Consider the following 20,165-nt stretch of genomic DNA (forward strand, 5'->3'; position numbering starts at 1 on the left):
GTTACTCTCGGTCTCACCTCCAGACAAAGGGATCGGGCTTTTGCTCTGAGCTGTAATCTCATTTTAACTGTGCAGTACTTTCAGTGCGGTTTCGATGGTTTTGTCTGTGCAAGCGCAATCACTTTGTACGTGCAATCCTTTTCACATTGTAAATATTACTACTATTTTAATATTTTCCTTATGTTTCCTTATTTACTCTTTAAACCGATACTTCTTAGTTATCTTATCTTGTCTTGTCAAAGTTCGACGAAGGTTCTCTCAAGTCGTTTTGAGACATGAAGTCGGGAAAATTGGGTTCGGACAATTTCACATAAACGCAGCTGGGGATTGTCTGGGTCAGTGTTGTCATTTTTTCATCACATCGATTCTGGTGTCAGCTGCTAATAACAGAAGTTCTCAAATCTCGCCGTCTTTCCTTTTTTTGGGTTGTGTACTTTGATCTTTACAAAGGGAAATTCTAGAGTCCCAACATCAAACACACACACACACACACACACACACACAGTAGGAAACGCTGGAATACTAACCTCATACAATCATAAGCATCTTGTTCATCGAGCTATTTTTGTGAACAGAGGCAGAGAGTCCATTTTATTTATTGTTTTGGTTGTTTGTGGTTTATTTTATTCTTGTTTTATTCTTTTTTTTTCACACAGTGATATCTTTAATAATGCCGCAAGTTAGAGGTTTCCTTGCACAGTTTACAGCTTTAGTTCTCTGAAAATGTATTTTCTTTCCAAGCAAAATTGGCGTATAAAACATGGTGCACTTACATTTTTTTTTTACTTTTCATTGTTGTTAAGTCCCATGGAAATAAACTAAAACTGTTTAAATGAATCCTATCAACAAGAATCATTCGTGTAAACCTGATGCATAATATTCCTTTGTACCGTAGAGCTCTATTGTTATCTGAAAACTGCTGCAATGTAGTTAACTTTAACATTAACCTGCACGATGCCCCCGACATCTCCTGCAAGTCGGTATGAGTTACTCGAAGAACAGAAAGTGCTCACATGAATCATTAAAGTCACCTCCTAACGTCCAGAGTTCACATATCTTAAGGAGGAACCAAAGCAAATGTAGTGGTCAAAAAGTTTAGGGTGACAGTTGAATGCCAATCGGGTTCACCACATATATCCAGAATAAACGGAACGGGAGGCTGATGATTCCAGAAAAAGAAAATTTATTCAATTATTACAAATGATTTAAAAAGACTGATCGAACAGCACAGGATCATGTGCAAAGTATGGAGTCCTGGCCTGTACTTGATATAAATAACAGATTAAAAGAGAAATTAAAGGCTCCAGACCCAATTTAACAAAGCTAAAATATCACGCATAAAACAAGCACAGCACATTTTAAGAATCCCAACACTGCAAGCGATATTATACAATGAAATAACAAACAAACAATTGGCGTCCACACCTGCTGCGCCCACGCTACACTTACTCACAGGACCGGCAGTGCAGAGAGAGAGAGAGAGAGAGAGAGAGAGAGAGAGAGAGAGAGAGAGAGAGGATTGACCCCATTACACAAAGAGGGAAAAGACCAGTTTTGTACCTGGATTCCTGAACACTGACCCAAACTTGCACAAAAAAAAAAAGCAAAGTTCAAACAACATTGGGCTTCTGACAAAAAAGTTTCCGCAGTGAATATAGGTTTGAGTGTCATCAGCATAGAAGTGATAAGCCATATATAATAATAGACCTTTTTTAGCACCAGTAATGCAAACTTTAGATTTTTTTTTTTTTTGAAAACCATCCAAACTCCCATCCCGCTGTCATTAAAAACCCTTTCAGGTGGAGCTTAGCGGGCCGCCACATTCAAGGTGATCAACAGGAAACACTCATGTGTCTCTAACTCGGCAGCAACTGCTCTGAGTCTTCAGATAAATCTGCCAGGACACTGAAACGGTTCGGAGTCACAGCTGAGAATGAGTTTCTCCTTAGATTTAGATTAGGGCGCGGGACAGACAAACTCTTGGAACGTCTTACAGGCCCATTCTCTGAAGTGTTTTGAGTAGGATCGGACGACACAAGGACACGATACGGTGAAAGAGATGGACTGCGGCGTCTTCCCATTGGGTGGTCCGGGGCAGCAGTTTGCTTCCGGACGCCAGGTTTTGTATCCTTCTCCTGGGATAAGCTGCCGGATTCTGAAGGGTTGTTGTTGGAAGAGGCCCCTGGTTTTGGATTGTTGCCATTGGGAAACTGGTGTGGGTAAATGAAATTTGAGACGTCTGGTGAGGGTTGGGAAGGACTGACGTCAAACGTAGGCTGGTCGGGCTGGCGTGTGACAGAGCTCTGTGTCGATCTAATGCGTTTCAGTTCTTCAGTTAGTCTGCTAATGATCCCTTCTTTCTCTTGAAGCTGCGACTCCAGTCCCTCTATTTTTCTTAGAAGCTCACTGGTGACGGTTGGACTGCTGTCAGTCTGGCTTACCCACAGGTCAGACTTTGCGTCCTTGTAACTTGTGCTTTGTACTGATGGCTGATTGCTCTCTGGAGGTATTTTTCTTACCGCTGTGTGAACACACAAAAAAAATCAGCATTTTTTATTCCTGACATTTCGGAGTTGGTACAATTAACATTAAAACACAACAAATATATAAAAAGCAATACTATACAACTTCTTGACCTTAAAATAGCAGCTTCTGAATTATTTTAAATGCTAACTCGCAATCAATCATGAGAAACATTCTCTATTTAGAGCTTTTCAATTGGTCCTTTTTTTGGTCTTATTTTTTGCCTGACTGCTCGTTGGAAAACAGAGACAGATAATTTTTCAAGAGCAACGATTAATTGCTGGATCAAATAAATAATCGCTCAACTAATATAATAAAAATAGTGATTATAAGCTTCCTACATCATTCATAATGATAAGTGGATGATTACATCTCTGCACATGCCACAACTACTGTTCTTTTATTAAATCAAATAAAAAGCAACGGTGCATCAACCTTTTGACAAAGGCAAATGTTTTATCAACAAAGTACAGAATTTCCCGAAAGATGCCAAAACACGATATATACATAACATATACAATAATATATATAATTCATTTAAATTATTTGGCTGAAGATGCTGGCGGCGATTTTGTATCTGCAGGTAAAAGGAAAAAGGTTTCTGACTTACCACAGTAGGAATATATTTTATTCCTAAAAAAACAGAGGAGGAAGACGAATCCAAACCCCACAGCAACAGCAACAGCAACGAAGGACCAAACTGTGGAGGACTTCGTGTCTTTAGCTGAAATGACAGTTTTTACCCACATGTTATATACTTAATAATAATTTATTAATGACTTGTTGGAATTAAAAAATGCAGTCTAGAAGCGCACCAGACCTTCTGTAAAGTAAATCTGTGCATCTCTGGAGTAGCTTGTGTGAGGCTGGTGAACTCTGCAGGTGACCCTGAATAACACAGAAGATATAAGAATTGAGTTTGCGTGGCTTCAGTTCACAGATGTAGAGTATTCTCCTGGAAGAGATGACTGTAGATGTGCACTGATGTTGTTTCATAACATTTAAATCATGGAAACTCTTGTAACACCTGAAAACATTACCTCCATGGTGGAGATAAGAAGAAGATGTGACTGCTTCCCAGTGGAGCCAGATAAACATCTCCTGTTAGAAGGTTTGAGAATGAAACTTAAAATGAACCTGTCGCTCTCAGTCGGCACTGTCACTCTCCCTGTGAAGGTGAAACATCCGCTGGAATCTGGACGTCCCTTTGGGTCTTCAGCATCGATGACCTTTTCTTGATGGTCAAGAAACGTCATGTGAAGCTGCGGCAGCGAGCTGTTCACCTCACACTGCAGAGTCTCTACATCACCCGGAACAACTGAGAGCTTTGGCTCAGTGGCAGCACCTGTAAACGTCCAATATTTCTGTTAAGAAACTTTTCTTTTATATTGATCATAAATAGAGATCTCCAGTATTTCACAAAGGTATATAAAAGATTTTATGACAGATAAATTCGACTGGACGTACACACAATGAGCTCCAGTGTTGTGACGACCTTCCGATGCCTCCCATGGAAAATACTGCATTCGTGCTTTCCTGCATCCGAGGGCCGCACGTTTGAAATCCTCAAAGAGATGTTTCCGTCTTTCACTTCGTTCAGGAAGAGACTGGTCCTGAACTGGAAGTCCAGATTCTTCATCTCGAAGGTCTCAAAGTGGTTCCGGTACAGAAAGGTGATGTTTTTTGGGTCCAGACCCTCCTTGGACCACTCCACCGTTGGGACGTCTCCCTTGGGGGCATTGATTTGACACGGCAGAACAACCGCCTCGCCAGCAGAGGCCTGAATCTTCTGCACCCCGTCATCAGAGGTTTCCCCTGAGAATAAAAAGACACATAAAACATGGCGCACTCACATTTTTTTTAACTTTTCATTATTGTTAAGTCCCATGAAAATAACCTAAACTGTTTAAATGAATCCTATCAACAAGAATAATTTGTGTAAACCTGATGCATAATATTCCTCTGTACCATAGAGCTCTATTGTTATCTGAAAACTACTGCGACGTAGTTTACTTTGCTGCTGTGAGTAAACAGTGTCCGACCAAACGCAACTTCCTCTTGTCTGAGTAACATTTGCTAAAAACTACAATGCCAAGATGTTCTGGATTCATTGTAAAAAAGAGAGAAATCCAGTGGAGCATTCAGATTAAACCGTCACACACACCTGAACAACTGGACAGCAGAGCAGCGACCAGGACAAGACGAGCGTTCATGGCAGAAACAGACGTGTTACCGTTATGTGTTGTTTTCTCAGAAGGAAGAATAAAAGTGAGCGGTTAGAAAACTAGTTTCACTTTCCTCCGACGCACGTGACACTTCCGCCTCGGTGACGTGTTCATTGTTGCTGGGAAATAAGCAAACTGATCAAAACATACTAATACACAGTTACAACACCTGGAAACTTTACAAAGATTTACATAGAAGAACTGTAAGGTAGACCTGCAATAAGGAAACTAAACAACTACTAGAAAAAGCATTGGACTCAAATAAAACAAGCAAATCCTGTGTTAGAGTCCCCTCCACGGACCAAGAATGAGCCTCTTCTGCTATCTCTGATGAGGGATACACAGTATTTTTGCCGTAAGTTCTTCATGAGACTGATATTGTTGGACTAAGTACCAGTTAGACGACTGCCTGCCTGCCTGGTGAGTGGTCATGGTCTTAAATTGCACAATGCTTGGCTTTGGCCCAATACACAGACATTCCAAACATGAGGCAATCCTTTTCACATTGTAAATATTATTACTATTTTAATATTTTCCTTATGTTTCCTTATTTACTCTTTAAACCGATACTTCTTAGTTATCTTATCTTGTCTTGTCAAAGTTCGACGAAGGTTCTCTCAAGTCGTTTTGAGACATGAAGTCGGGAAAATTGGGTTCGGACAATTTCACATAAACGCAGCTGGGGATTGTCTGGGTCAGTGTTTTCGTTTTTTCATCACATTGACTCTGGTGTCAGCTGCTAATAACAGAAGTTCTCAAATCTCACCGTCTTTCCTTTTTTTGGTTGTGTACTTTTATCTTTACAAAGGGAAAATCAAACACACACACACACAGTAGGAAACGCTGGAATACTAACCTCATACAATCATAAGCATCTTGTTCATCGAGCTATTTTTGTTAACAGAGGCAGTCCATTTTATTTATTGTTTTGGTTGTGTGTGGTTTATTTTATTCATGTTTTATTCATTTTTTTTCATACAGTGATATCTTTAATAATTTCTCGCAAGTTAGAGGTTTCCTTGCACAGTTTACAGCTTTAGTTCTCTGAAAATGTATTTTATATCCAAGCAAAATTGGCGTTGTAGTCTAAAATATCCCGAACCGAATTGATATTGAATCGATTCGATTCGATTTGGGAAATAAAAGGCGACACCCAGCCGTACAGTGTGTCTATATTACGACAGAGAACAAAGCCAAGGATCATAGACAAGTCCAGTTCAAAGAAGAAGTTGACATTTGCATCATAGGCATACACAGGTAATGATGAAGCACTGGGGAACTCCAGAAGACGGCAGGAATGCAAATCTGTCATCTCATATCAGAGAAGCTATTTTTTGAACGAGTGAAGTCAAACGGTGAAGAAGATGAAGATACTGCAAAGGGTCGATTACACCCGGCTATTCGTGTTCCTGCTGACAGCGAGAGTGCTGTCTGATTGCAACTTTGCGCAGCAATTAGAATCGACTAAAGGGATCGAGTACTGCAGGAAGATTATTGACAGAGTGATGGAGGGGATCACTGTCCCATGTGGGTATATCGCCAACATCAAGGGCACCAAGAATGTGAGCAAGGCCGTGATCTATGACCTGAAGAAAGAGTTTGGCAACAAGGAGCTGCTGGAGGATGCGTTGGCGCTGCAGATGCCATCTACGATTGACGTCCTCGCCCAAACTCTGCTAAAGCACACCAAGCTGTACTTTAACAAGACGAACAGAGGAAACCCCTTTGAGGGATTTTCATGGTCCAGGGCAGTTAAAACAATGATCATCCTAGTTTCGTCTTTCGTACTCATTTTATTCTTTGCAACCATTTGATTGAACGCCTGCTAGTGCCATCCGACCTCTGCAGCTCGTCCAGAAAGCAGCCGCTCGACTGGTCTAAACGGTGGAATGAGCTCGACTGGTCTAAACGGTGGAATGAGCTCGACTGGTCTAAACGGTGGAATGAGCTCGACTGGTCTTAACGGTGGAATGAGCTCGACTGGTCTTAATGGTGGAACGAGCTCGACTGGTCTTAATGGTGGAACGAGCTCGACTGGTCTAAATGGTGGAACGAGCTCCCCATGGACATCCGGACATCAGAAAGTTTACACATCTTCTGCCGCAAACTACAAACACACCTCTTCAGACTATACCTTGAATAACATTTTTAAAACTAACAATTTAGTAGCACATAAATGGCACTTACTTATAGCACTTTGTAGTTTTGCTTTTTTTGAAGAAATTGTACTTTCTCTATTCTTGTTGTTCTGGGTTTGTTCCCTCATGGTTGATGCACGTATTGTGAGTCGCTTTGGATAAAATCGTCAGCTAAATGAAATGTAATGTAATGCTGGTCTCAGGTACGAGGCCCTCTGTTCTGATGTCTGGGTTTTCTCTGGGTTCTCCAGTTTGCCCCCCCAAAAAAACTTTAAATGTAAACAATAAATTTGTGAATGTTTTTCTTGTCTAAAAGATAAATAAGTGGTGACCCGGAGACAAACCCTTAAGTGTACATGGAAAATTGACAGATGTTGTACATAGAGTACATCTAAACAAGTAATGAGCACAATATTGTCTAACTGTAAATGTGACCGTTGAGGTGACGTCTGAAACGTCTTTGTGCCCAGCGGACGAAGCGGTGATGGTTTCAGTCCTTAAGGAGATTACAATCATTCATACACATTTTTTATTTCCACATTAAATTAGGAATTACGTTAAATGTGTTATTGTTCACAGAAAATCCCCTCTGGAAAAACCTACAACAAATAAAATCGACAGTTTCCGAGGACATGAATGTAATATAATGAATATACAAAGAGAACAAGCTATAACCTATAATCTGCTGCCATAATCCTAGTTTATAAGCATTGCGTCTGGTCCATGATGTTCAAAACAATGCGGTCGATTTTAATGCAAAAATGCTTCATGATTCAGGCAGGAATGTCAATGAACTCAAAAGGCACACAGTCAAGGTGCTTTTCTAAACCTCTTCACTTATCAGAATTAAGATATTCATTGAATTAATAAATGCAGACATTTCAAGAGCAAACCGGGTTAAAGACAGCAAGAGGCAAAGCATTTTAACAAAAGCACACAATATGAAAGGAAATGAATAAAGAGGACATTTGATAAATAGCACGACGGAGAGACTGGACAAACAAACAGAAAAAACATGAAAATAAGAGCGAGTGGCTAATATACAGCTTGTAACGGGAAGGATAGCAGGAAATGTCATTGTATGACTGTGTGTAACAAATCAAGCATCATATTGTCTTCACTATTACAGTTTCAGAAGCAGTTTGAAATGAGCGGGACGTGTTTCATAAAATGTAGCATGTTGAAGCAACACTATGGAACTTTTTTTTACCTTAAACCAGCAGCTTGATGAAAGTGAGTCTGATGTGTGAGTGTGAACATGAGAAAGTTTCCTCCTTCTCTCCCTGAACGTCTGTTCTCTGTGACTCTGCTGAGTGGGTTCCATCTCCTGTGAGAAGAACTGACTGAGAGTCAGCTTCAACTGTCACAATCAGCTCCAGTTGAAGAGTGAAGCTGAACTGAGATCAGTTAAAAAGACTCAGAAGTTATTAGAAACCAGAGTTTATCTCAAAATATTCAGCAGGAAACTGTTAAAATATGAAGAATTCTAAACAAAAGTTTGGTGGATTTGTTACAGCAGCAGCTCTTCTTGTTCAGGAAGCAGAGGATCATGGGTAGATGTGTTTTCTCTCTACGCTTCAGATGACGCCGTTGCTTAATAAAAGTTACATAGTGTTGCTTCCAACATGTCTTCTCAGTCTTGGTCCTGGGTCTTTCCGTTAGTCATCCCACAACCTCGCAAATGTTTACGTTGCTTGTTTAAGTAATTGTTTTTAGCTAAAAATGGGTTTTGCTCTTTTGCATCACTGCGTTTTAAAATGCAATTTAATAACAAAACAATGATGCTTTACCTATTTGTACAACAGAGAATAGAATATGAGATCAGGGCAGCAAATAAGCAAAAATCAGAGTTTGTGTCAGGTACAAACAGTCGAAAGCAGAACTTCCCTTGATTATTTTACTACCCTCTTAAGCCATGCTTGTTCGTCACTGCCCTCATCCCAGCCTTCCACCTCAGTGGACCAGCTCCAGCTGGCTGGTGGAGAAAGGAAGGACCCCACTGACGTAGTAGGCGATGCCCAGCGAGAGGAGGGCGATGACCACAAGCAGCAGCAGAACCCTCCAGAAGCCCAGGTCCTCCACGAACTCCTGCCAGGTGGTCCTGAAGCTGGACAGGACGCCCTCGCTGCTCTGCAGGTTGGGGTTGAGTAAAGAGTGGCTTTCCATCGCACTGGGAGAGACAGTGGAGGGGTGGGGCATGGCCCAAGAAAGAAACCATTCAATTTAATGGCAGATCTGAATAAACCCCTCTTCCACCCAGAAAACACCCTCAGCCTTTCCATCCCTGCTTACCTCTCACTGTCAGCCATCTGCATGGTCTCCAGTTTGGAGTGGGGCCCCCTGTTGAAGCCTTTCACCTCCTGCTCCTCGAGTCCCTCCAGCAGGCGGATGGCGTCCTTGTTGACGCCGCGCCTCTTCGCCAGCACCAGAGGAGTCGACCCATTGTGATTACTATTGTGAAGTAGATGGCTTCGTGTTAATAGACACATTAGGAACTCAAGTGCTTAAAAAGCACCTTCAATAGAAAACGTACAAACTGATTTACACGGGGAAAAAACCCCACAAACAACAAAACAATTAACAATGGGATCAAACAAAACACAACACTTTGACCAATATCATCCGTATCAACTGAGATTATTTAATTTCTTACCAGATATCAATCTTCAGGCCGTTGGACACCAGGAATTGTATAGTGTCCACATGCCCGCACAGATGCAGTGCCGTGTTTCCTTGATAATCAGTTGCCAACAGATCAGCCCCGAACTTGTGTAGCAGGCGACAGATGTCCACGTTTCCTCTGGCGGCGGCTAAGTGCAGGCCTGTGCGGCCCCGGTTGTCCCGGATGTTGGGATCACATCCCGTCTCGAGGAGCCTCTTGGCGAAGGGCAGGTCTCCATCGATGCAGGCCTGCAGCAGAGGCACGTTGGTCTGCGACGAGTCGTTGATGAAGACATAGGACATGTCCGAGTGGGTGTCAGAAAATTCCAGCTTACCTGCGATGAGGAAAAACAGAAGATATAAGTCAGTGTCACAAAGAAATCTCAATCTGTGTGATTGGCTGTTAATGCAAAGCTGAAGAACACTGGTCTTAACTTAAATCATTGTCTCCGCATTAAGGTTTCCTTGCAATAAACCTACAGACGACAACAACAAACCATTACTGCTCCTGACTGCTCATATCAGGAACACTAACCTCAATATAAAAAAATAGCAATATTATGAGTGATTATAACAGGTCATAACTCCATCAAGTTGGTCTTTAAATCATTGCTGAGATATAATGATTTCCATCAGACGTGGAATCACATCAGTAATCCATTACAAGGCAGTTCATGATCATGAACTGCACCAATGCACGACTTGATTCATGGCTCCCAAGACCCTGGATAGATCACAGCCATTACCTTTGATATCTTTCTGTCCTTAACCCTAGCTACATCATTTCAAGCTAATTCCCTCAGACAAATATTAATGTTTGTTCATATATATATATACACTCATGGCGGCTAACTACAGCGTTAGCAGCTAGCAGGGATGAATATGGCAGCAACGGGAAATCCTAATTACACAATAATCTTGGTAAAGTGTCTCTGCATTAAACATTAACTTGCAGGAGCTAAGGAGCTAACGAGCTAGCGGAGCTAACGGTAGCGTGCTAGCTAAACCTGCAACGCGCCGCTGCGACTGTTTTAACGTGTAATTTGACAACTGACGCATCCTCCACATGCACTGCTTTGTGAATCCGTGTTCGCTGTCTGTAACCACCCACCTGTTAATAAGTCCCAAATCAGCAGAAACAAACACTCTTCGCTTTCCTTCGAGCTAACGCTGCTAGCTGTGTTGTTGTTGTTATGACGCTAACCTCTACTTCCGGTTATTCGGGAACCTACAGCGGCGCCACCTGCTGCCCTGGAGGTGTAGTGCCTGTAGGTCCGCCTCAGAACAATTAGCGTTAATTAAATAAAAAGTAGCCTTTATTTATTTTCTGTTACTTTCCACATAGAATTTGACATTTATACATCTATTCATATCGTACATCATACCTGCCTAAATACTATACATGTATACAGTTATTCAATATTTACTCAATATTTCCAATTGTGAAATATGAACATTTTCACTGTAAATTTGTATTTGTTATAATATTCGTTTGCTTATGTTATACTTTCACATGCTCTCATTCTGACTATGCTGCTGTAACAAGTTAATTTCCAAGATGTGGGATAAATAAAGTATTTCATCTTATCTTATCCTATTCATGAATTTCTCTTCACATCCTGGTAGTAAGGACAATTATGCCAAGTTCAGTATCTGTATATAGTACACATATATATATATACGATATTCTCATCAAAAACACAGACAAATTCAGATTTTACCTTTGGATCCATCTTCCAGACGGAGCTGAAACTCACAAATAATAATAATAATTCTGCATTTCTCGGTTGGATTAGAAACTTTATTTCCAAATGTGTGAGCACAGAAATACACATTACAATAAAAGACGTGTTATGATTCTTTTCCGTTATAGATCCTCTTTGAGGAAAAAACTGCACTTTTGTTTTTTCTGTCACTCCAGGCACTTTGAGCATGTCGCTTGTTGAACATGTGGTAAAAGAGCAAATGGACAACAACCGCTGTCCTGCTGTTAAATCCTCAGCTGTGAATATACTTTCCATATAAAAACATCCTAAAGACGTTTTTTTTCTCCATAATATTTAATGTACACATCATAATCTTCCCATTCCCTCCCATCTCAGTAAATAAAACCAAGGGATAGTATCAAGACTTAATTACAATCTAGATTACAAACCAGCAAATGCAGACGAAAAATTAAAACAAAAAACAGAAAAGGTCAAATGTGACATAGGGAATGAAGTCAGGGCTACCAGCAGAGCTATGTGCAGACACAGAGGTCATAGTGGTTACAAGTCACCCAGAGGCTTTCACTGCCCGCGGATATTATCAAAAACACGTAGACAGCATACGATGCAAATTCAACGTAAGAAATGATCTGCGAAGGAAATAAGACATTTCTTCCTCTTTTTTGATCCGCGGACAGTGAAAAGACACGAAACTGGGAGAACGTCTAAATACAATAAGGAGCTAACATTATAGACCTTTGCGCTAACATATTTTTCTGGGAAATACAGTAAGCACTATGTACAGCAATAATTCATCTATGTGTGTGTGTGTGTGTGTTTCCTGTTGTTAAGGGTTCACTGTGATTTTAAAAAAAAAATACGAGTTTGGTCACAACATAAAAAAGAAATCCTATGAAAGTGGAGATGAGGAAACACGCCCCCTTTGTCCGACTCGTTTATCGTTCTGATCCAGAAGAGCTCACATCAGTGCAATATAAATATAAATGAGTGGCCTCATTCAAGTGACTGGAGTTAACTGAGGCTGTTGCAGGAGAGGTTTGTCTTTTTATTGCAGTTAGAATAGAAAACCTGTCGTTAAATGCTGCATCTCAAGTCGACTGTCAGGGTTGTGTAGCACCAAATGTGAAACGTGCAAACATCACAGGAATATGAGACAAGACAAATGCACAGTTAAAGGACTGTTCTGATGGTTTTGCATGTTTTTTTTTGCACAAAAATCAAATACATTGCATTTCTTCCAGAATACACTGTAAAAGTTTAGTCTTCAGAAGCAGGTGGAGCTTGAGCACAACATCGCAAAAACAAAAGCTCGAGGAAACGTAAGTGAGTTATTACATTTAATTAAAATTGATTTAATTCTTGTTGATTTTCAGGTTCCTGTGTTTTGTGCATCTGATACATTTCAGCTCTTTTTCTGGTTCTTCTTCCTCTGCTGGGTTTCACTGTGGTTTGCAAACCAGCATGATGTTGGATTTTGGAGTTTCTCAAATAAACCATTATATATATATAGTTTCTGTGTAGTTCCTATTATTGCAATAAAAGAAAGAATAAAATCTGTAGATGTCTCAAGTATCAAGTCTCTGCAACTTGATTTTCAAACCCATACACTGAAGCTTTTCATGCAACACGTGCAAAATCATCAGGACAGAGGATGCGACAGCTTTGGCTGTAAATTAACTGCAGTTACACTCTTGTATCCGACAGTTTTATTGTGGCTGTTTCATTTCAAATGTGTCTTTGATCCAGGATCGGGTGAACGTCTGCTTCAGTTGAACCAGATCAGCTGTTGAGAATCACACCAAAAACATCTGACTCCCCTCTGATCGGACTCATCTGAAGCAGACGTGTGAGCGGGGCGGGGCGATACGAAGCGGCGGCACTCTCCGAGGTAGCCGAGAAACGATTCTCGCCCCAAAAAACGTAACGAGACACAAAATACACACAAAAGAACATAAACAATAGCACCATTGTCAGTGATAATCGAGAGAAGAGCGGGAACCCTTCTCTTTTCATTTCCTCCATCCAACACTCATTCCTAAACGGGGATAAACATTAAAAAAACACTCTGAAAACGCACCGGTGTCGCTCGACTTAATCGTGAAACCATCGGTGAAGCAGGAGAGGGGCTCGTTTTCAGTCAGTCACATGTTCTTGGTTTTTATAGATTTCTTTTTAACTCATTTCCTCCTCCTTATTTCCTTTCCTTGAAGTGTTAGTATATCACCTCCCTCTGCTCCTCCATCCTTCACCTCCTCCTACAAGAGCTTGCTGCAGACTTGGCAGCGGCTGACTCTGGAGCGCTCCTGGCCTCCCTTCAGGGTCTCCTGCACCGGCGAGTAGCGGAACTCCTGGCTGGGATCCACGGTGATGAGCCAGAAGCTGTACTTGTTGGCGAAGTAGTGGCAGGAGCCCTTGGCGCCGTTGCACTCGATGAACGGCGTTGCGCGGAAATCCTCCAGGCAGGAGCCGGGAGACACCAAGGACTGACCGCCGCCCTCCGCGCCCGCCGCCGTGTGCTGCGCAGGACAAAAGAAAAATGTAACTTCCTCTGTTTTAAACTCTCCTCTGCTCCTTTTCAAGATGAAGCTGGACTTTGAAACGAAGTCAAGTTGTGAGAAGCTCCATGACAATATGAACAGTTAGAGAATGTTGCTTGGAGACAGTGGTTAAATATCTGTGTGTAGAATTAATTATTGAGTTATAGACAAAATCTTGCTTTTGTAAGTTCACAGTGACCTTTGACCTCAGTTCATCTTTGCATCCTAATAAACGTTTGTGACTAATTCGAGGTGGTTCCCAGAGGCCTTCCTGAGACATCGCATTCAGCCAGTGTTCAAACTGGCTTTTTGGACAGTTGGTTGAGATAAACAACCAAGTTGAAGCTGTCGCTCGTTGAATTTCTTTTAATTCCACAGATGAAATGATGAATCAAAAACATAACAGCAGTTTCAAATGATGCATGAACTAATCTTTAGGAAATGGGAGTAGTTTATTCTTTTTAACGTACCATCAGGAAGGAGTATCCTATCCAGAGACTCCTCCAGCCGGGGGGGCAGCTGGGGATGTTCATGTCCTGACTGTGGACGGCCACAGCCTGAGACGGCGCCTCACAAACCGAACACCTGGAATGGACAGGAAGCGTACGTTAGACATTACGTACAAATCTTAGCCAAATACCCCAAAAATAAAAACGAGCCCTCAGAGTTTAAAGAGCCTTTAATACCTGCTGATATAAGGTCGGATCTGCTCCTCGGCCACGGGCATCATGGGTATGGGCGCAGTTGTGGAGAGCCAGTAGGACTTGTCGTTGCGGCTGGCGTAGTAGCAGACCTCGTTGGGGGAGCAGTAGAGGAAGGGGATGGTGCTGAACCTGGGGAGACACGAGCCCGGCTGACCTGCAGGGACAAAGAAAGAAGGTTTCACACCGCTGACAGATCCGCTGCTGAGACTTACGAATCAAAACTCCCACGTGGAGCGTCTCCGTACCGAGATCCTGGTTGTGGGCCTTTTCCTGCCCCTCCACGTACAGCAGGCTGTAGCCTTCCCACAGCTGGGCCATGCCCTGAGGACACATGGGAACCTGGGCGTCCTGGCTGTGCTTCACCAGCGTGTAGCCGATGCTGGAGCCACGACCGACTCCGCCAGGAAGGCCGGGGCGACCGGTGTTACCGGGAAGACCTGAGGAAGTGGAAATGAGAATAAATATTAGAATTGAAAGTTGCTTTAAGTGCAGAATTCATGTGTCAGAATGTGGAGATTCAGGAGTTTAAGTATTTTCAGTAGCTCTATTGTTGTGTTTTATGGGGAAATCAATTAAGACATAAATAATAAATGAATAGGTAAAGTTTAAACAATGTTTTAACCCCAAAACTGAAGCATCCATCTTTAAATTTCAAGATTTTAGAGTGAGTGAGTTGCTTCAAAACAGACATAACAGCTGGAATTAAACCTCGTCTCTGACAAAGACACAGTGAGGACCGAGACACACGAGCAGACACACCACTAACCTTGGTCTCCAGTTGGCCCCGGGAAACCAGGTGGTCCGCCGTCACCGACAGTTCCAGAAGGACCAGTAGATCCGGTCCTGCCCAGTTTACCCACAGGGCCAGGAGGACCTTTAGCACCTGCACCAGAAGAGTTTTATTTTCATCTCCATTTTTCATACATAAAAATAAAAGAAATCAACCCTTTTTTTAATTCTTTAACTGGTCCATACTTGTGCCGAAATATTTCAAAGATGATTTGAAAAACTTGACTGCTCACCTGAGGGTCCGGATTCTCCAGGCTGACCGGGCTCTCCGGGGGAACCAGGGGTTCCGCCATCGCCTGGGAAACCCAATTCTCCCAAGGGTTGCGCGGTTGGTATCCATGGCAGCGAAGCTCCGGGGTAACCCTTACGACCAGTACGCCCTGGAGAGGAGGAGGCAGGGGGGGGGAGGTGATAGTACATTGGAAGAGAAGGTGAGGCATGAAAGATAAAAATGTTTATAAAATGATTCACTTCACTAAATAATTCTACTCGTGACAAGAGAGGAGTCGCCCTACCTTGCAATCCCTTGGCTCCTTTGTTTCCATAGTAACCAGAGTCACCGTTGAAACCTTTTAGACCAGGACCTCCGCTGTAACCACTCTCACCTCGTTCCCCTGGATAAAAAAAACCCAATGTTTTACTTCATTATCTTATTCTTTACATTTTTTTTACGTTTGGTTCTCGTACTATTTGTCAGCTTTACTCTACCTTTGATACCAGGGAAACCGGGGCTTCCGGGGCCCCCAGGGCCTCCAGTTTCTCCTTTCCTGCCGGGGGAGCCAGGGAAGCCTGGCAGCCCAGGGTCACCTCTGTCTCCCTGTGCTGTGCCTGGACCAGGGGGCCCGGGTGGACCTGGAGGACCCTGGAAACCTGGAGGAGAGAGAATACAAGGGTTAGAGAGGAGAGGAAAATGAAAGGAAGCAAAAGGAAAGAAAATGGAAAGAGGAAGGAGAATAGGAAAGATAAAATTGGAAATAGATATTGAGGAAATAAAAGGAAAGGAAAGGGAAGAAGGAGAGAATGGGAAAGGAAAGTAGAAAGAAAAAATAAATGTATTTACCATACTCTCCATCCAGTCCAGGGAGTCCAGGATCTCCCGTAGGTCCGGGGAAATTGGACCCCACACTCTCACCAGGAAGTCCAGGTCGACCAGGGAATCCTGGGAGTCCAGAACCACCTGACACAAACACATAAAAACAAATCAGTCATTATTTCAATATTGGATTGTTTGATTCCAAACCAATCAGCTGACTCTAAGACTGTCTTACCTGGGTCTCCTCTCTCTCCCTTCCCTCCAGGATAGCCGGGAGCTCCCGGGTAGGAGACGCCCCTCTCTCCCTTCAGCCCTGGAATACCCGGGGTACCTGGAATACCTCCTGCGTTTCCACCTGGACCCAAACACAAACCAAATGTTCAACAGCGATTCATCTTCAACGTCTGTGAACTGCAGCCGACAGACGAACAGGTGTGTAAAGATGTCCTTACCCGGAGTTCCAGGGAGGCCTTTAGGTCCTCCGAGGCCGTTAAGTCCATCCAAACCAGGGGATCCAGACAAACCTGTAAAAATACAAAACAGTGAGTGGGTTTGCTTTCTGCGTTATGACAAAGACAGAGAGCATCAGTGGTTCTCTTTCACCTTTGGCTCCAGGTCCTCCAGGACTTCCCGGCAGACCAGGGCCCCCGTCTTGTCCTCTTCGTCCTGGGTAGAAGGACTGACCCTTTGGTCCGGGGAAACCAGGGGAGCCTGTGGAGGGGATGAGATAAAAATGTTAAGGAGACATATTCTGCTTATAGCCGGGCTGATAATTTAGTTAGTGTTATGACTCTAAAAGGTTCACATGCTCTAATGTTAAGAAAACATCACTGTGCTCAGACTGTCCTTCGCTGCAGCTCCTCTTTTCAGCCTCTGTCTCAAAGACATGGTTTTAGCTCCTGTCTCTTTAAGGCCCTCCTCCTGATGAAGCCCAGTCTGCTCTGATTAGCCAGCTGGTTCATTCTGATGTGATCACTTGTGAAATTAATTTGTTTGTCGTTGTGTCGGCCGGTGTCTCTCACCCGTTATTCCAGGCCGTCCTCCTTCACCAGGAGCTCCCTTTGCTCCAGAGTAACCTGGACTTCCTGGAAAGCCGTTGTCACCGGGAGCGCCGTCGTTAGCACGACCACCTGAAAAGAGATATTCAGTCTGATGGGTAACAGATCCCGTTGTTTTACATCCAATAGTTCTGGGATTCCCTCTTTGACAAAATGCATTAATGTGAAGACAAAAAGCAGAAGCATTGAGATGAGTTATTCTCGTCATTATCAGCAGGAACATGAACCAGCACACTGTGGTTGTAAACCTCCACCTGGCCAGTACACCTTCACTCCCTCCAGGTGTTCCTGACACATTATATTCAATTATATAAGTTCCATGTGACCTTTGACCACTAAGTGATGTGTCTAAGTGATGCTTTGTACCAGATTCGAAGAGATTCCCTGGATGCCGGTGAACTTTCACCTTTGAGCACCAAGATCTGATCAGTTCAACCAGTTCCCTGGGGAATGTGAGTCTTACCTGGGAAGCCTGAATCTCCTGGCTGACCTTTAGAACCTGGACCTCCAGGATAACCATAAGTTTCCCCGGGTATACCTGAGGGGAAAAGTATGCTATGGATGAATGTTTGCACAGTGGTCATCTATTCACAAAGAGGTGTGAGGCTGAATGTATACATTTGATTGTTTTTGATGATAACTGATATTTACCCTTGGCACCAGGTCGACCAGGTTCTCCGGGGTTACCAGGGAAACCAGTTCCACCATCATCACCCTGGAAGAAGCCGTCAGAAGTTGAAGCTGACTGGCTGAAACTTGCAAATGAGGATTTTTTAACAAGTGTGTGTGTTTTCCTACCCTTGCTCCGGACATGCCGGGGAATCCCATGATTCCAGCCTCTCCCTTCGGTCCAGGGTATCCTGGACCTCCAGCGCGTCCGGGGTAGCCAGGCTCACCCGGCTGTCCTTTACTCTGCTCCGCATAACCAGGAAGTCCAGGCAGACCCTGACGACCAGGCAGACCTGGCAGACCTTTGTCACCTGAAGCCAGATTCAGAGTGGTGGGCGGTTACAGGTGCAATTATATTTTCTCGTTGAAGGCAACATTGTGTTTGACATATACAGCTGTCGAAGTATGATGCAGCAACAGGAAGCAGTGTTACCTCTGGGTCCGGGGAAGCCATGAAGTGCGCTGCTTCCAGGGTTTCCGGGGTCTCCTTTCTCCACATAACCTAACCGACTGGGTATGCCGGGCAAGCCTGAGCGGCCGGTGTATCCCCGCTCACCTGTAGAAGCAAAAACAAACCTGTGTGAAGTGTGACTTTACTCGACTGGTGTCATCACACTCGATCTTGTTCCATAAAATGTTACCTTTCTGTCCGTGGTATCCAGGTCCACCAGGAAGTCCATCTCTTCCAGGCCCTCCGGGCAGTCCTTTGCCTCCTGGGAAGCCTGGACTACCAGGGCGCCCTGGTAGTCCAGGGAAACCCATCAGCCCTGGGAAACCTCTCTCACCTGCGGAAAGGCACAAATAATCCAAATGAGAAGGCTGTTAGTCACACGTTATCATTTAAAGAGGTGGAGAGCACCAGCGTACCCTTCCTTCCTGGGATTCCTGGAATTCCATCTCTAGTTCCTGGTCCTGGAGGTCCTGGGGTTCCCCTGGACCCTGGAGAACCAGGGGTGCCAGGCTGTCCTGGGGTTCCCTTCATGCCAGCAGGCCCTGGGAATCCTGGGTCTCCTATGTCTCCCTTGCGCCCGGGGTAACCTGTGGATGGGTGGACGATGAATGAACGAATGATAGATGGTGAGACAGCCAAAGAAAAAATCATAATCATAATATAAAATAAACTTACCTCGTTTTTTTTTAATAATGACATAACTTACCTCATACGTTTGTTGATAAATATTAAAGTAAGCAATTTTACAATTAATTTCCACACACACACACACACACACACACACACACACACACACACACACACACACACACACACACACACACACACACACACACACACACACACACACACACACACCAATGTAAGCATACATGTCCCATTGCATTATTTATGACCTTGGTTAGGCTGCAATTGCACTTAGATTGTCGACGTCACTGAACTTAAACATGTCAGGATTTTAAACTTTTAACCTTTTAAACTTCGAAGCTGTAATCGTGTTTAGTCTCATTCAAATATTAAAGAAACTCAAGTGCAATTCCAGACTGAATTAGTGAGGTTGAACCCCCTGGGGTTTGTTCGTCCTGCAGGACAGCTCGCTAGCCGCTACTGGTTTACATTCTTAAAAAGGACGGCCATTTTCAACACATCTGTTCACATCATTTCTGCAGCATGTCGCTCCTCTGTGGGAACATGCAGGGATGTGCTGAAAATTTAAGAAAAAGCCTTTTTAAGAGTGTAGGATAAGCCTCTAGATGTTAAACAGCGTTTTGGTCGTTGCACAAACCTACTGCAATTAACACAACAGCAAACACACCTGGCACAGATTAGATGCAAATGTCTAATTGAATTACAGGGGTTAGTTCTGGCTGCAAAAAACACAACAACAAGAAAAACCCAAACACTGGTAGTCACGGTTCTCGGGGGAAATGTTTTGTTTCTGAACATCTCACAACTAAAATGTCCATCTTCAGTCGACACTTTGACACTTTGACAAACAACTGAGCGAGTCTTTGCTTTGGGGTGTGATGAGGTCATTTCTCTGATCTTTTGTTCATAGTGGGTCATTTAATCCTGTTTCACACCCCGACACTGACTCTGAGAGTGATTGAGTTTTGGAGATGGACATTTGTTTCGCTGCACGAGAAAACG

At 43.3% G+C, this 20,165-nt stretch overlaps 3 protein-coding genes across 3 annotated transcripts in view; all 3 read right to left on the reverse strand.

The window, feature by feature from the left end:
• Positions 1 to 3,326: 3,326 nt before the first annotated feature.
• On the reverse strand, positions 3,327 to 4,343 carry LOC117752179 (V-set domain-containing T-cell activation inhibitor 1-like). Its single transcript, XM_034569373.1, has 3 exons — positions 3,991 to 4,343; positions 3,661 to 3,868; positions 3,327 to 3,411 (listed from the first exon to the last, which is right to left on the reverse strand). Exons 1-3 carry the CDS (start codon positions 4,160 to 4,162, stop codon positions 3,327 to 3,329), a joined length of 465 nt encoding a protein of 154 aa, XP_034425264.1. The 5' UTR covers positions 4,163 to 4,343.
• A 33-nt stretch (positions 4,344 to 4,376) lies between these two features.
• col4a6 (collagen, type IV, alpha 6) overlaps positions 4,377 to 20,165 on the reverse strand; it is an 88,771-nt gene continuing 72,982 nt past the window's right edge. Inside the window, exons 31-52 of the mRNA XM_034568774.1 lie at positions 18,932 to 19,102; positions 18,706 to 18,849; positions 18,498 to 18,620; positions 18,194 to 18,375; positions 18,047 to 18,110; positions 17,859 to 17,933; positions 17,360 to 17,467; positions 16,941 to 17,048; positions 16,790 to 16,861; positions 16,573 to 16,692; positions 16,365 to 16,481; positions 16,013 to 16,174; positions 15,820 to 15,918; positions 15,538 to 15,684; positions 15,282 to 15,398; positions 14,761 to 14,952; positions 14,498 to 14,669; positions 14,282 to 14,396; positions 13,176 to 13,790; positions 12,610 to 12,881; positions 10,079 to 10,082; positions 4,377 to 4,387 (exon numbers count right to left, since the gene is read on the reverse strand). Of these exons, the coding sequence (XP_034424665.1) occupies positions 13,530 to 13,790; positions 14,282 to 14,396; positions 14,498 to 14,669; positions 14,761 to 14,952; positions 15,282 to 15,398; positions 15,538 to 15,684; positions 15,820 to 15,918; positions 16,013 to 16,174; positions 16,365 to 16,481; positions 16,573 to 16,692; positions 16,790 to 16,861; positions 16,941 to 17,048; positions 17,360 to 17,467; positions 17,859 to 17,933; positions 18,047 to 18,110; positions 18,194 to 18,375; positions 18,498 to 18,620; positions 18,706 to 18,849; positions 18,932 to 19,102 (2,549 nt within the window). The 3' untranslated portion in view covers positions 4,377 to 4,387; positions 10,079 to 10,082; positions 12,610 to 12,881; positions 13,176 to 13,529. The remainder of the gene's footprint in view (positions 4,388 to 10,078; positions 10,083 to 12,609; positions 12,882 to 13,175; positions 13,791 to 14,281; positions 14,397 to 14,497; positions 14,670 to 14,760; positions 14,953 to 15,281; positions 15,399 to 15,537; positions 15,685 to 15,819; positions 15,919 to 16,012; positions 16,175 to 16,364; positions 16,482 to 16,572; positions 16,693 to 16,789; positions 16,862 to 16,940; positions 17,049 to 17,359; positions 17,468 to 17,858; positions 17,934 to 18,046; positions 18,111 to 18,193; positions 18,376 to 18,497; positions 18,621 to 18,705; positions 18,850 to 18,931; positions 19,103 to 20,165) is intronic.
• On the reverse strand, positions 7,399 to 10,809 carry ankrd46b (ankyrin repeat domain 46b). Its single transcript, XM_034568968.1, has 4 exons — positions 10,659 to 10,809; positions 9,540 to 9,882; positions 9,179 to 9,337; positions 7,399 to 9,056 (listed from the first exon to the last, which is right to left on the reverse strand). Exons 2-4 carry the CDS (start codon positions 9,848 to 9,850, stop codon positions 8,840 to 8,842), a joined length of 687 nt encoding a protein of 228 aa, XP_034424859.1. The 5' UTR covers positions 9,851 to 9,882; positions 10,659 to 10,809; the 3' UTR covers positions 7,399 to 8,839.

This window comes from Hippoglossus hippoglossus, chromosome 18 (genome assembly GCF_009819705.1).
Source record: "Hippoglossus hippoglossus isolate fHipHip1 chromosome 18, fHipHip1.pri, whole genome shotgun sequence".
NCBI lineage: Eukaryota > Metazoa > Chordata > Actinopteri > Pleuronectiformes > Pleuronectidae > Hippoglossus > Hippoglossus hippoglossus.

Excerpts from the sequence above, each read along its gene's own strand:
- LOC117752179 (XM_034569373.1), bottom strand. The coding sequence starts at position 4,162 with ATGAAGAATCTGGACTTCCAGTTCAGGACCAGTCTCTTCCTGAACGAA. Across the intron at positions 3,869-3,990 it reads AACACTGGAGCTCATTGTGT|GTGCTGCCACTGAGCCAAAG; the intron begins GTACGTCCAGTC and ends GGACGTTTACAG. Across the intron at positions 3,412-3,660 it reads GTGCCGACTGAGAGCGACAG|GGTCACCTGCAGAGTTCACC; the intron begins GTTCATTTTAAG and ends TGTGTTATTCAG.
- ankrd46b (XM_034568968.1), bottom strand. The coding sequence starts at position 9,850 with ATGTCCTATGTCTTCATCAACGACTCGTCGCAGACCAACGTGCCTCTG. Across the intron at positions 9,338-9,539 it reads GGCCTGAAGATTGATATCTG|TAATCACAATGGGTCGACTC; the intron begins GTAAGAAATTAA and ends ACTTCACAATAG. Across the intron at positions 9,057-9,178 it reads CAGATGGCTGACAGTGAGAG|TGCGATGGAAAGCCACTCTT; the intron begins GTAAGCAGGGAT and ends TGTCTCTCCCAG.